The sequence below is a fragment of the Asterias rubens genome, chromosome 13 (assembly GCF_902459465.1).
Source record: "Asterias rubens chromosome 13, eAstRub1.3, whole genome shotgun sequence".
Taxonomy (NCBI): Eukaryota; Metazoa; Echinodermata; class Asteroidea; order Forcipulatida; family Asteriidae; genus Asterias; species Asterias rubens.
In genome coordinates, this window is record NC_047074.1 from 3,992,806 (window position 1) to 4,008,662 (window position 15,857).

General features: G+C 39.4%; 1 protein-coding gene across 1 annotated transcript; it reads right to left on the reverse strand.

Annotated features, from left to right (window-relative positions):
- Window positions 1-4,992: 4,992 nt before the first annotated feature.
- On the reverse strand, window positions 4,993-13,777 carry LOC117298497 (ubiquitin-like-conjugating enzyme ATG3). The gene is made up of 9 exons (XM_033781784.1): window positions 13,463-13,777; window positions 12,341-12,503; window positions 11,193-11,300; window positions 9,746-9,889; window positions 9,017-9,054; window positions 8,241-8,399; window positions 7,470-7,594; window positions 6,388-6,456; window positions 4,993-5,188 (listed from the first exon to the last, which is right to left on the reverse strand). Exons 1-9 carry the CDS (start codon window positions 13,532-13,534, stop codon window positions 5,107-5,109), a joined length of 960 nt encoding a protein of 319 aa, XP_033637675.1. The 5' UTR covers window positions 13,535-13,777; the 3' UTR covers window positions 4,993-5,106.
- Window positions 13,778-15,857: the final 2,080 nt, after the last annotated feature.

Here is a 15,857-nt window from a genome sequence, read left to right on the forward strand (position 1 = left end):
TTAGAATTAAATTGGTCCCCAAACCTCATGAGTCATATTCGCCAACAGAAGGCGACATTCAATTTGTAAAACACTTTTGCACACACAGTCTAGTATTTACTTGCTTTTTCTGCAGCTTTATTGTGGTCATTGTTTCATCACAAGTTACAGCGTGAACAAGATCTTTAACAATAACTTTCGTTCAATACATTATTTACAAATAATTTTCCCATAAATGTTCCTCTTTTGGTAATGAGTTAACGAGCTATCTATTCTTTAACTGTGAAATTTTTTTTACACCAAATTATTAAAAAAATTATTATGAAAGCATGTTTAGATTTGAAAATAAAAACGGTAACGGAAAAACTTACTTGCCCTTAAGAAGGACTTGTCGGATTTGGAACCGTTTCATTCACTGTATGAACATCAAAATAATCCCAAACTGGAATTCAACGATTAAAACTGTCCTACTTTTAAAATTAAAGACTTTTTAGGTCGATGTTCAAAGTCGATTGGATGTTCGGCTTCACACACAATTGGTTCTACATTAATTATTTGTCGTTTTTGGTGGTTTTGAATCTTCATTTCTGTACCTGTAAATTTAAACTCATAACTACGTTAACTATCCCTTGCTCTCCATTAACATTTACCAGTGCATTGACCATGGTCACTGTGGTCCAGTGGAGACTGCAGGACTTGCAATCACAACGTTGTTGGTTTGAATCCCCAAGCTAACCGGTTTTCACAACGACTAGATCAGGTTTTGTTGTCTAGTTACTGAATAACAATTTCATAAATTGTGCAATCATAGACGTTAAACCAATGTCTGTATGGGAGAGATTGGCTGTTGCCAGCTTGGCGTTTCTATCCCCTTGTGAAAGTTTGCCGAGTTCCCGAGGAACTAGTCAACTGAACAGGTTTTAATAGATGTTAAATTTGCATCGGTGATAAACAATATTAATTTTTTTTTTTTACCCATACATTGATGTGTGTTAGCACTGTATACTCAGTACTTTCCCGAGTCCTGTGACAAAATATCACAGGCATGTTACTCGGGATGGGATTTGAACCCACGACCCTTGCAATTCTAGAGCAGTGTCTTATATACCAACTAGACTACCGAGGTTGCCCGGTAGCTAGAGGCAGTTCGAATCCTATGTTTTGGCAGCGTGTACCGCAATGATATAATAGATGTTAAATTTGCACAGGTTTTGTATGGTAGATCCTGGAAGGGCTATGTCCATAAACCAATGTATGAGAGAGATTGGCTGTTGCCAGTTTTGGCTTTTATATCCCCTTGTAGGAGTTTGCCGAATTCCCTTGATGGGAAAATCATCTAAACAAACAAACCATTAGGAACCAGTCAACATGTTTCGTATGGTAGAATGGCTGTCCCCAGAGAACTAATGTGTTGGTTGGTGTAATGTACAGGTAAACCCCCCCCCCCCCCCTTAGTGATATCATATTGAAAACATAACTCTGCATCATGGCAAGGAAGAAATAAATGGCATATACCAAGAAGCAACTAACTATTCACAAAGTTTAGAATGACACATTGGACATTTTGTGTTTGCAAATTTTAACTCTTCAAGGAGAGCACTACTTTCATGATCAAAAATGCTGGCTACGATAGTGCCCCTTTAACTTGGTAAGTAATCAAAAGGGTATCATCATCTCAACATGTGCCTCCCTTTTCCCCCGGCACACAAAGTACATAAACTTTTTCCCCACTATCATAATAAGGCGTAAGCAATAAAATGGCTCCTGACACAATCAAAATGTGCATTAACTATTACATTTGTGTTGCAAGGAGAAGTTTTCCCATTCCCAGGCAGAATTTAACCAGCCTATGTTGACTAATGAATGGCAGAAAGCCAAACTTTCCTACTCAGTTGTCTTGAAACACAAGTTGGCATATTAATTGCTTAAAGACACTGGACACTAGTGGTAATTGTCAAAGATCTGTCTTCTCACTTGGTGTATCTCAACATGTGCATAGAATAACAAACCTGTGAAAATTTGGGCTCAATTGGTCCTAGAAGTTGCGAGATAATAATGAAATAAAAACCACCCTTGTCACACGAAGTTGTGTGCTTTTAGAGGGTTGATTTCGAGACCTCAAATTCTAAATCTGAGGTCTCAAAATCAAGTTCTTTCTCAAAAACTACGTCACTTCAGAGGGAGCCGTTTCTCACATATTTTATACTATCAACTTCTCCCATTTACTCATTACCAAGTAAGGTTTTATGCTAGTAATTATTTTGAGTAATTACCAGTGTCAACTGCCTTTCAGCCCTTTCTTGAGTAACTATTTGTTATTGATCAATTTAACTAATCTTGTACAATTTATTTAGTTTTGTAACAATTTAAGCAAAGTGTGCTAATAAGTGACTCGCGATTGATCCCAGTCAAAACAAGTCCCTTTTTGACTGGGACCCGACCCAAGTGACTCTGCTACACGCCTCAGATGAAAAGTAACCCATCGACCATACTTGTACTTTACAGTTATTGAACTGCCTATACCCCATATACATGAAGTGGATACAAGCTTTTGCCTTATTAAATAGTGCATACATTTTATGAGTGATACATTGATCCCATTATATGCGGCAGTAGAGACAAATCTGAGCGACAATCATATATGGCCATTACTTGGTTGGCACAACTCCATGTATTCAGCATCTAGGGCATAATTCCATGCACCTAGCGCTCCTTTTTTATGCACCTTTGACAATGAAGTTTACACAACTATATCAGTTGACGCATGTTAAAGCTTATACATGTATATGCATCAGGGCTCAAAACTAACACTGAACCGAAGGCAGAAGCCAGTTTTTTTTTTAATGTGTTTGGCCAGCAAACTCATGACCGGCCCAGCAAACTCATGACTGGGCCAGTAAACTCATGACTGGGCCAGTAAACTCATGACTGGGCCAGTAAACTCATGACCGGGCCAGCAAACTCATGACCGGGCCAGTAAACTCATGACCGGGCCAGTAAACTCATGACCGGACAAGTCCAGAATAATAACACCTAACCTCATCTTTAATTTTAAAACCATCTTAAAGTTTTACCAATAAGACAATTTTAATGAGATAAATATTCTATTGATTTGAACTGTCGCACTGTGACACTGTGTAGATACACACTTGTTTTCACATTTTGGTCCCTTGGTGGATTTTACAAAGAGTTAAGACTAGTCCATAGAATTATATATACAAACTAGAGGGCACACTGGCCTATATACGCGGCCCGGCATAGAACTTTTTTGGCAAATACTGGGGCACGCGCGTAAAGCTTGGAATTAGGTGCATTGTAGTCTAGCTGGTGACATAATTTGATCCATATCTATCCCACGATGCACTTCCTTCAACAGTCTGCGCTTGCGCAATTGTATTTGCGAAAAGGTCTATGCGTGCATGCGGACATTTTCTAAGTTGACAAAACAGCATCACACAGGTTGTGTTTGTGCAGCCATTTTGTAAGTTGACAAAACAGCATCGTTTAAGCGTTCATTAAATGCAAACTCCAACTTGTACTTCATATTCAAGGCGCGTACAGATAGGCACGCGCGTGTCTCCTTACGGTCCCATCGCGATTGTGCGAGCAGCATCACCAGTGCGCCCTCTAGTTCTTATATATAACTCTGTGGACTAGTCTAGTTACTGGTCCTAACTTAGGACTAGTTTTAAGTTTTTAATATCTCATATGACTAGTCCTAACTCTTTGTGAAATCGACACCAAGTCTTATAACCAATTTTCTGGCCCAGTTAAACTTGTTGTGCATATGAGCCCTGTGTATGATGCAGAATGTCATTGTAGTGTGTCCCAGCAATGGGAGAAAACACATGTTCTGGGCCCAATTTCATAGACCTGCTGAATACAAAAATTTGCTAAGCATGAAATTTCTTCCTTGATAAAAACAAGATTACCATAAAAATGTCTACCCTATTTTCAGGATAAGCAAACAACAGCTAAATACCAGTACCAAGCAATGTGCAACAAATGGAAATTTGGTTGGTAATCCTGTTTTTATCAAGGAAGAAATATCATGCTTAGCAAATTTTTGTGCTTAGCAGCGCTATGAAATTTGGCCCAGATAATATGCAAATTCCATATAATGGTTATTACATTAACAAGATGAGTTGTATACTACGAGGGGCTAGTAATAGAGAGGTTAAGAGACACGTTATTAAATACTGACGGCAGCAATGCATACCCATAATCCAGAGCTGCCAACATTTGTATCTTGCAATCTGGATTCGTCCAGCAATCAGGGAGATATTTATAATAACATTCAACATAATTAATAGACTGTATAAAATAACCGCTTTGTTGCTATGAAAGTGGCCATTTTGTAGGGCAGGCCGTATGCGCGTTTAAACGCATACATCAATGAAGCACGTAGCTTGCAGTGTTCTTGGTTAGATTTCTTTGGCACACGCGCACACATGCTCACAGACGCCATGCTGCGGGCAGGTATTTGAATGGTAACATCATATTCAATACGGTCTATAGGCAACAAGTTGGTTAGGTCAGAGTATATACCAGTGCCCAAATATATAAAGCTGCCCAATTGAGAATACTGCTTACTACGGGACCAGTCACGATTTATATACACCACATAGCAATTTGACCAGTTAACTGTTTTTGCCGAGCAAAATTTGAATGTGCTAAGCCAAAATGTGTGATTAAAGACACTGGACACCTTTGGAAATGTCAACGATTTGTACGTGTATTCTCACTTGGTGTATATCAATATATGCATAAAATAACAAACCTTTGAAAATTAAGACTCAATCAGACGCCGAAGTTGCGAGAGACTTATGGAAGAAAAAACGCCCTTGTCGCACAAGTTGTGTGCTTTCAGATGCTTGAATTCAAGACCTCAACAGAGGTCTCAAATTCATTTCAAATATTTCACTGAGAAATTAATTTATTCTCAAAAACTACGTTACTTCAGAGGGAGCCGTTTCTCACAATGTTTTATACTATCATCAGCTCTCCATTGCTCGTTACCAAATAAGTTTTTATGCTAGCAATTATTTTGAGTAATTACCAATATAGTGTACAGTGCCTTTAAACAGTTCTAGGACAGTGGGCTCAGGAAGAAGTTAATTTTGCTTATCACATGGTGAAGTGACGGGTGTAGTCATATTCGATGGTCGGAATCACAGCTTGCACAAACTTCAGGAAGATTAAAAGATATCTGGTGAGAACTGAGTTAAAGAGCAATAATGGACAGCAAGTTTTAATACAAACTTGGCGCTGAAAACTTTGATCTGAGAAAGCCGTCTCCAATTCATGGGGGTTCACAAACTCTGTGCATCCCATGCCGGACCAAAATGCTTTCATTGGAAAATCTTAAAGTCTACTGGGAAACTTTTGAAGGGGCACCAAGAGCAAGGCCAGAGTATTAGAGGGCAAGCCTTTGGCCTTTATGTATTTCCAGGCCTGCATTTAATAGCCACAAGGCAGTCCTGCAATGTGTGCCCATTTATCGGTTGCTGCGGCCGAGGGAGTCTAGTTCACCAGACCAAAGCTCTGGTGTTGTCAGCAGCAGAGTTTGGGTTTGAATCCTGGTCATGACACTTGTGTCCTTGAGCAAGGCACTTCTAGGGTTTGGGTACTTTTTTTGTAACACAAAACACAATGTCCACAGATTTACATTCAACTTTCACCGTTTGAAGATAATGATAGCAAAAAGCGTACCTTAAAATATTAGTTGCTGAGGTGCTGTAGTTTTTTTAGTATTAAAAACAATGTCATGAAAATATATTTTTACATGCTAAAATAATTTTTGTCTCATAATCACTGATGAAACAAAAATTATTTGCATGACATTGTTTTACTCATTTCTCAAAAACTACAGCATCTCAGCAAGTAATACTTTCAGGGAAGCTTTCTACCATCAATATCTTCAAACTGTGTAAGTTTAATGTAAATCTGTGGACATTGTGTTTTTTGTCCTACAAAAAGTACCCAGACCCTTCAACCATGATTGTTTTGTAAAAAGCTGGGGAGGTGGTGCACTCAGCTCTACCAGCCGGGCTCCTAGTAGATGACAGCCATGCTTACATCCTTACAAACTGTGAAGGGGGTAACCCTGTTTCAGCCCCAGGAGTAGGTGGCAACGTGCCCCTGACAGCCGCTGATAGGGTCGATATCCCAAATAAGTTAAGTGTAGCCCTAACATTGAAGTGCCGTGCCTGGCCTTGTGATATTAGTAAATATTATGATATTCAGTGGTATTCAGTAAATTTGAAGATTCTAAGAGAATTTGAGAAGCTCATAAAATCAAGAAAAATACTGAGAAACCACATGCCCGATCAAGTAACAGTACCCAGACCCTTTTCAAAATGGATCTTGCAAACAAATGTCTTCTTATCAGATATTGGTAAAGGATACAAGTGCACACCAAGTTCTCCTCCCCCATCTGCAACAGTATGGATGATCTTCTTCATCACATCAGCATGCCTGCATAAAAAATATTTTAAAAAACATTACTAGACCACCAATTATGAGTCTGTGTCTTATTTCACAAAATGGTGCTTAGTAAAACTGTTCTGCTGAGCGCAAGTTAGCAGGGCACCAGTCACAAATTGAATATATGATGTGACATTTCGGTTGGTAATCTGTTTCTTCCAAGCAGTCCTGTCACTTTTTGTGCCGCGTTCAATGAGTAAAATACTCTATGTTTAATTATTAAAAATTGTTAATTGGACAAAAAAATGCTACAAAACGCAACAGAGTATGGTTTAGTTTGGGTTTGAGTGCTTATCCAATTGGTGCATTTTCTTGCATTTGGCAGGGTAAGGATTGAGGTATACATGGGCGGCTGGGTTGGCACTGCAGTTTCTTTCCTTCGCCTTTCACCTCAAAGACCCAAGTTCGTGTTTTCAGTCCCCACCTTGAATATTTCTTGGGGGCTTTCCTACACTATGTAAAACTGAAACTGCTTTAATAACAATAATATCGAAGTCTTATATAGCCCAAGTATCTACCAAACAAGGTACTCAAGGCACTGAGTAAATACAAACTCTCGGAAAGATAGGTTAATGCAGTGATGAATTCAGAGACCCAATTATGTAGCACCTTATAATGGTTTACAAGGTGCTACGGTGCATCCAGCAGCCACAGCCAGGAACACCAGGGCGAACCCCTTCTCTTTTCGATAAGTGAACTGGGTTCTTTAACATGCGTTACACAACACATGGGACCAACGGCTTTACCTCCCATCCGAAGGAAAAAGCAATGGTAAAGTGTCTTGCTTAAGGACACAAGTGTCACGGCTGGGGATTCGAACCCACACTCTGCTGATTAGAAACACCAGAGTTTGAATTCGGTGCTCTTAACCGCTCGGCCACGTCACTTTGTCGTCTCTTCATGGGGTTCTTGGTTAGTACAGTGATTAAGTTCACTTTTCTGAAAGTTCTTGGCATCACAACCAGAATTTATAAATAATTGACAATAAAAAACAGAGTATTTACCTGCATGGGTGGACTGAGCACATTGTCTGTGGTAGATGAGGATGGGACTCCACAGTGACTGTCTTCTTCACATGATCTTGACTTATGTCTTCATACATCTGTTCAACAGTCAATGGTTTCCGATTCTAAAAAAACACAGAAAGACAGTTAAAAGCTTAGTCACAGAATGTCAATGGCTAATTGATTCAGAATACCCAGTAAGTCAGCAGCCATTGATTTCACAAAGATTTATGACTTGTCTTGTCTCGAGTTAGGGCGAGTTACTCGTCCTAACTTAGGATTAATCTTAAGGTCTGCATGCTGCAGTACAGTGGGTCTCATCTAGGACCTTCAGGTCCCAGTCTTAGACTTCAGGCCTCAGTCTTTGACTTTTAGGTGTCATATTGGACTTTGAGTTCTTGGTCATGCTAGGGCCCAGTCATGGACCATTAAGTCTAGGTCTTAAACATTCAGGTTTCAGTCTGGCCTAGGACCTTCAGGTCTCAGTTTTGGACCTCCAGGTCTCCAACTGGGACCTTCAGGTCTTGTCCTGGACCTTTAGGCCTCATTTCTCGGACCTTCAGGTCCCAGTCATGTCCCTTAGATCTTGAGCATCACATATACATTGGTCTTTCACAAAGGGCCATTCCACTTAGACCACAGAGCTTCAGATATCAGACAATAGCATTGCAAATAACACAACATGTGAACGAAAAGTAATGTACAGAAAGCAACTATGGAATATTATGGGGTTTTTTCAGTGCTTTCTTGAAAAGACAGCGAAAATCCTACCTCATCGTATCCATAGAGCCACAGCCTCGGTGTTTGGTAATATTTATCGTAGGTGATATTCAAGTCGTATGTACGCGTCTGGAGTATACCGCTATCTCCGCTACTAGCACCACCTGAACCTCCTTCTTCCCTTTGCAGCTTAGCTGTATCCAATGTTGCCTAGATGTAAAAAAAAAAAAAAAAAAAAAAAAAAAAAAACATATGCATACAAAAACCAACCTGTTAAAATTCGGTCTACCAAGTGCGAGATTATAATGAAAGGGAAAAAAAACCTTGTCACACAAAGTTGTGCGCTTTCAGATGCTTGATGTCGAGACCTCAATATCGAATTCGTGGAAAATGACTTCTTTCTCAAAAACTACATTACTTCAGAGAGAGCCGTTTCCCACAATTTTTCATACTATCAACCTCTCCCCATTACTTGTTACTAAGTAAGGTTTTATGCTAATAATTATTTTGAGTAATTACCAAAAGTGTCCGCTGCCTTTGACAAGCTGTTAAAATAAAAGGATTCCGCCAAAGCTATCTGGCAATCTCAGTGGTCTAGTTGGTAAGACATCTGCTCTAGAATTGCAAAAAGATGGGGGTGTTAATCCCATCAGAGTAATATGCCTGTGAGTTTTGTTCACAGGACCTGGGTAAGTATGGTGTAGTAAAACCAAATAGAATGTACTCTGGAATAGTGGTTATCTATTGTGAGTGACTTAATGAAGTGTAGCTAAACCTATAACATGCATCTGGTGCTTCTATGCCATTGACTGGTATAATGTACTTACACTGTCTTCAGCTTCAAGCATTCCACTTTCTTCATAGGCTGAAAGAGAACAAAAATCTGTTGATCAGAGGAGAGCCTCACAATCAGCGCTTGTGGGTAACAACGTATGAGACTCCGCCTCTCAACTGAGTTGCATCACAACAAAATATCGTGCAATAGACCATGTGACCTTTGTTTACAATAAGTCAGACTTTGAGTAATTTTGAGTAATTACCAATAGTGTCAACTGCCTTTAGTGAATCAATTCCATGAGTTAAGAGAGAGAGTAAGGCATGATCAATCACCATTAGTAAGAGGCTGTGAACTTGTATCAGTTTCTTTAAAGGCAGTGGACACTATTGGTAATTACTCAAAAACCCTTTCTTGATTACATGTAATGGGGAGAGGTTGATAGTATACAACATTGTGAGAAACAGCTCCCTCTGAAGTGACATAGTTTTTGAAAAAGAAGTAATTTTCAACGAATTTGATTTCGAGACCTCAAATTTAGAATTTGAGGTCTCGAAATTAAGCATTAGAAAGTACACAACTTCGTGTGACAAGGGTGTTTTTTTCTTTCATTATTATCTCGCAACTTCGACGACCAATCAAGCTCAAATTTCCACAGGTTGGTTGTTTCATGCATATTTTGAGATACACCAACTGTGAAGACTAGTCTTTGACAATTACCAATAGTGTCCACTGTCTTTAATTGATTATCTATTATACAGGTGTACCAAATATAACCAACCTTCCATGTCTTCAGCTTCTTCATCGTCATCTTCATCATCTTTCTCATCATTCCCAGCCTCTTCACTGCTTGCCTGTTTGGTGCTTGACTTCTCCTTAGAGTCCATTAACTCAGATTTTTCTGACTGCGCCATCACTGACTGGTCTGTAAAATCAGAAGAGTTACACTGTACATCGCGGTCATTCACTTTCTTTTTACAAGGCACATAGGGGAAGTGCTCATAGGAGCGCTCCACTCCTGCAAACGTATCAAAACTGTTTGCGCAAACGTTGTTTATCTTTGAACCGATTGGTACGCGCTACGCGATGTCAATATGGCAGTGCTCTGAAATGAAGATTGCGACACCATACGTAGTTTTTTTTCTTACTTTGTTTTTGCAGTATGTAGTCCTCTGCTGTACATCATGACATCAACTTATATTCATTGTTATTTCAAATCTGCATTATCAACCACCGAAAATACACTGTAATTTTGTTTGTGACCAAAAAACAGTACCCTATACTTGTCTGCCATTTATAAAAAAAAACACTCGCCAACACAACACCTCAGAAGTGTGTTCGCGTATTTAAGGTAGCTAACGTTCGCCAACGGTGGAAATTGTTGGCAAACGTGCGCGAGTGAAACGCACCCCAGGTGTTTTTGGTTAGCAGAGTCTTAATCCATCCCAGCCATGACACTTGTATTCTTGAGAAAGCTACTTTACTGAATTACTAAATCTTGCTTTTCACTTGTTAACCCATAAATCCCGTGTACAAAGATTGGCAGTGCACATTAAAAAAACACCAGAAACTAATCATGGAAGAGTAGGGGTTAACCTCAGCATTTCTGATTCACATATCAAGCACCCTTGTTTAAAGGTTTCCTCAGGCTTGTGAGTAACAGTGTTTAAGTTCACTACATGTATGAGGCATCTTTGGTTTCATTACCAGAAATCTATTAAAATATTATTATATTACATATAATTTCTACACTTGGATGAGAGGGCCTAATCTTTAAAGATGCTATGTCAGATTTTTGGCCCCAAACATTAAAAAACAGATTTTTGTTTAGTGCATGGTATTCAAAGAGTATCACCCGCTCTAACGAGAAGAGTTTTATTTTAAATGATCAGGAACCATGACAAAAAATTAAAACTTTTCTTAAAAAACACATAAGAATTGGTCACGTGATATATTGTCGGGATCCCGACAAAAACAAATTTTGAGCACTTTATTTCACTGCTACTAATAATTGGCGGACTTTTTTGGAGCAATGGCTCAAATGAAAGCTTGTTACTTTCTCGACCCCCATCAAAATACCTACTGAATTTTAAATCAAAATTTTGGGGTCAAATCGGCCAAAAATCTGGCATAGCATCTAAATGGTGTTAAAAAAACGAGTAAACATAACAACAATGCTGCATACAGGAAATTCATGTTTTTTTGACCCCTTGGGACTATTCTTTTACCGGCGTAGTGATGCGTATCTACCCATCCTCCATCCCCATCCTCCTCGTGAATAATGGCTTCATTCTCGTCTTGATACTCCATCTGCTTACAGCGTTTATGACATGGCACTGAGAGGCGATACAAAACAAATCATTCAAGATTTCAGTTTTCATGCACTCAATTGGTTTAAATAGGGGTGTGGTCCTCAGTGGGAGGGTCTTTAGGGGGTGTGGCCATCAGGGTTGTGGGGTCATTCCGTGTCAAATCACCCAATGGGTTAAACCCTACCTTCTTCAAATTTGCTCAAATTTGGTTTATGGTGTAATCATGGCTCAACACAATTTCCTTTCCAAAGACACCAATTTCAACCAATTTGACCCAAAGGTTACCGATTTATGGTCGTTTGAATGTCAGAGGTCAGGCGCATTTTGACCGAAATCAACAAGAAACCGCATGTAATAGCGCGAAAACCGTTTATCGGATGGAGCTGAAATTTAAAATTTGATTACCCCATAAACCAAATATGAGCAAATTTGAAGAGGGTAGGTTTTAAAATTGCCTTTTTTTGGGGGCGATTTGACACGGAATGACCCTGTGGTCATTAGAGGGTGTGTTCATCAAGGGTGTGGTCAATAAAGGGATGGTCTTTAGAGGGGTGTGGTCATTAGAGGTGTGGTCATTAGAAGGTGTAGTCATACAGAGACTAAGTTCTCATTTCTGTTCTACCTACAAATCAAACCTTCATCTTCCAGGGTGTTCCACGGGTAAGATTCTGTAATTTCCAAGTAGTGGGGGAGATGAGGAAAATATTTTGGATGAATTGTGCACTATACTTCACTAAGGCAACGAAGGTGATTACCTTGACTCCCCCTAGTCACTGCCTAGATGCCCTTGAAATGCTCCAGAAGAAATTAAAAATGTTCTCATAAGGTGCCCTTTATCAAGGAGAAAATAAATTTGTGCCCTTGCCCTTTTTTTACTGAACCATACAGTCCTGAAACTGTCAGAGTATAAAAATGCCCTCCTTCTTCTTGTTCTTACGATCATACATGTCATAAGATGTATTTCTGTAGATTTGGGATGGTCCTCCACTATTTAACTCTTCTACTCTCTGGTGGAAATAGCGTGGCGTGATTGTACATGTCTGGGAACGAGGTTGGAAACTTACCATTCTTAGTAACCAGGTACTGTTTATCCTTAGGAAGGTATGCTTTGCTTTTGGTAGGGTCTCCTGCAGCCCACTGCCATGTTGGGCAACTATGTACCATGTGATCTCCAGCACACAGAAACTCCTCTGGAGTTATTACTCCCGTCTCCCGAAATTTTGATTCCTAACCATGACAAAAAAATCACAGCACCAATATTAATTCATGCTTCAAAACAAAAGTTTGTTTCAAAAAAAAGGAATGATGTCATGTCTGACTGTGCAAAGTTACTCCTATGTAGATCTATTAATTATTATTATGAGGTTCGTTCCAATGAATGAATCTTTATCACGTTGAAAACAATAGTTTGGGGTTGACCCAGACACTAGAGCAGGACTTGAAAGTTGAACCAACGACCTAAGGATTAACTTGCCAGCCAGCGCTGTACTAGTTGCGATAATGTAACTGGCGGCCGTCGGGAGGAGGGTTTAGTTATTCGCAACTAGCGCTGTACCAACTCAACTGAGCTTTCTAACAATATGTTGGTGGTTTCCATATTTTGTCAACATCTTTGTCTGAAGGTGCCAGTCAGAAGCGTAACTAACCATGAAGCCAGGGATCACACCTAAGTTTACGATACGACCTGGGAATCGGCAACCAGGGGATCAGTTAATTAAGCCTTAGTTAAATTAAATCACATGAATTTTATGATATCAATGAATTCATTCATGCTTTAAAAATCAACAGTTTGTCTCCACAAAAAAAGGATGTTGCCAGGTTGTTGTTTATTTTAGATTCCCTTGTGGGAAATTGCCAAGTTCCCTTGACACCCTGCCTTGAAATTGAAGTTGAGTTGATGGAAAGATCATCTAAAAAAGTTTTAAAAAACAAGCAGAAAGAAAGTAGTCCAAAAGAATGTTCAATTACGGCAGTTTTGTAAAGATTATTTTATTGCCAACACAAGTTCTACCCCACCCATATGAGTAAGGGAACTTTACTGTGCTGTCACAATAATAACTGGGTTCATTTTACATTATGTAACTAACTAAATCTTAGATTGAATGAATGTACATGTATGCAACCTGCGATTCGATACAATACTCGGTCGGTACACATCGTACTGACAATGACATGACATGACAAACCTTGAGCACTGGGGTCAAAAACTCGGCAACATTCAGTGCAGTTCCCTTCACGCTGTTTACTAAATTCTGCATGGTGAAGAAGTCCAGATCTCAACTCGAAATTCAACGTCAACTATCTTGGAATATCACTTGACATCTGATAATACTGTTATATTTGTTATCATGGCAAAACCAGAAACTTAAATCAAACAGGTTTCATGAACTAGGCCTATTATTAGCTGGATCAAAAGTCAAAACACCGGAAGACTAGACGGCGGACGATATACGGGATTTCTAATAAACTACCGATAACTCGCGTCAACATGCGTCAACTTATAAAAGTAATGGTAAAAATATGTCACACCGCCTCCTCTACCCTCTAAAAGAGATGCAGCATGGCACAGGTTGCGGGGTTAAAAAAACACCGTTTCTGGAGTTGATAAAACATCCTGAGTCTGGCTCTTATACTTTCACGTTGAATTATGTTGAGAGGAGCAATTTCCACTACCTGTTGAAGGTATCTGTGAAGATGAGGGTAGCAATTTGTGTGTTGTTGTGTATTGCCGCTGGTTGTCGGTAATTACCGAAACCCTTGCTTACTGATTGCTGGTACCCGTTGTCTCACGTCATTTTTTAATGAAGTATAGTTTACCCGTTATGTCATTACTATCTCACCGATTGAGGGCGACATTTCACACAGCCTTTAAAATCCATTCAGTGAAAAGTTTTACCTTTTCGTGGGTTTTGGGTGGATGTTGGGAACTATGACTTTCTACTTTTAAAAGATTAAAGAAAGACAAAAGAAACAAAGAAAGAAAGGTGGTAATTTAAAGTAATAAACAGTGACAACCAAAATCATTCAAAAGTTACCATTCAAGTTTCCCTCATTGCAGTTTATAATTTTTTGTCATTTATCCCTTTTAAGACGCAGATGCCTGGCTATTATGAGGGGTGGAGCATTTTTTTTTTTTTTGCGGCGACTTTCTTTTGCGGCGATTTTTTTTTTTGGGGGGGGGGTGGCAGCGACTTAAAAAAAGTAATAATAAGTCAATAGAATTATGATCCCAAGGTCCCAGACTGAGAGATTCTGTCCCCCAACCCAATGGGGGATTAGACTGGGCCCTGTCTTTATCCGCAAAGGAGCCTCGAAGAATGACGTCAGACGTTCAGGCTAATGGGGGATTAACATAGGCATGGAGAAGAAGGATTCAAAAGAGGGCGCTTTCACAATAAGTACACAGCTCGGGACGACAGAACCCCAGGGACTCCTATCCACACCGATACTAAAATTACAAGGGCCAACTTTAAATTAACGAGCAATAATTGTCGTTAAGTATTGTAAGAAATGTTTCCAATAGGCTTCCTCCTATATGCTCAATCACTCGAAACAACATCGTTGAATACTTTATTAGAAGTATGCATCCGTAGGATGCTGATGATTTCTGCTTCTTATATCATCCGCACTCTTGACCTGTTCATGGAGGAAGAAACTGTTGCAGCTGATGAGATGTAGAACAAGGAGCTCGAGTCATCCCAACAGCTTATTCCACATTATACTCCCCCTCTTTGGAACTCCCTGCCTCCATCCAACAATGCCGAATATCAATTCCTACCTTCAGCTCCCCTGAGTTCTCTCCCGACCAAGAGTGGCTTTACTTGTTTGGGACGAACTTGCATTTAAAAAAAGTATCTTCAGCATAAATCGTTTTTCGGCGGGACTATACATGAACAAATAAAAGTCCTGTGGCCGGGAAGTAAATTCATAGTTGTTTACTACTGTTTTCAAATCGCCGCTATCGCAAGATAAAAAGTGAAGTGTTTCAATATTATTTAATTAAGTCGATCGGTAGAGACTGATGAAAACAATTTACTTTTGAAATAATTTAAATCCTTTTTGTAAACAAAAGAATTATTAAGTTTTTTTTTTAAATAGATTTGTAAGCAGTGCCACAAGAGCTAGCTGCAAGCAGAAAATCAAAAGCTTGACAGACAGGTGAATAAAAATAATTATTGTTCTGACAGGTGAATAAAAATAATTATTGTTTTCTGCAACGCAATGAGCAGGTACTACATCACAGATGTGTGAAATTCTATTTTCGCTTGCATCTATTCTCATAAGCATAATCCAAGTTGTGCTTTAACTTTATAAGCAGCTATGGAAAACAATAATACTTGGGCCTATTAAGGGAGATGCGCTGTGTGTACAGTTCCCTCACCCTCCTTACCGGATATCGCTAGCTCCGCCTACGATAGGACGACGTGCTAAAAAATTTGCTCTCATCTGATTTCCGCCCCATCTGTGTACGATAAAATACACACACACCCGCCGTACACTCCCGGATAGAATCCTCGTCGTAACCCAGACTACGTCACGTCTATTTTGATGTGTGTGTGGGACGGGCCGAGAAGGGAGAGA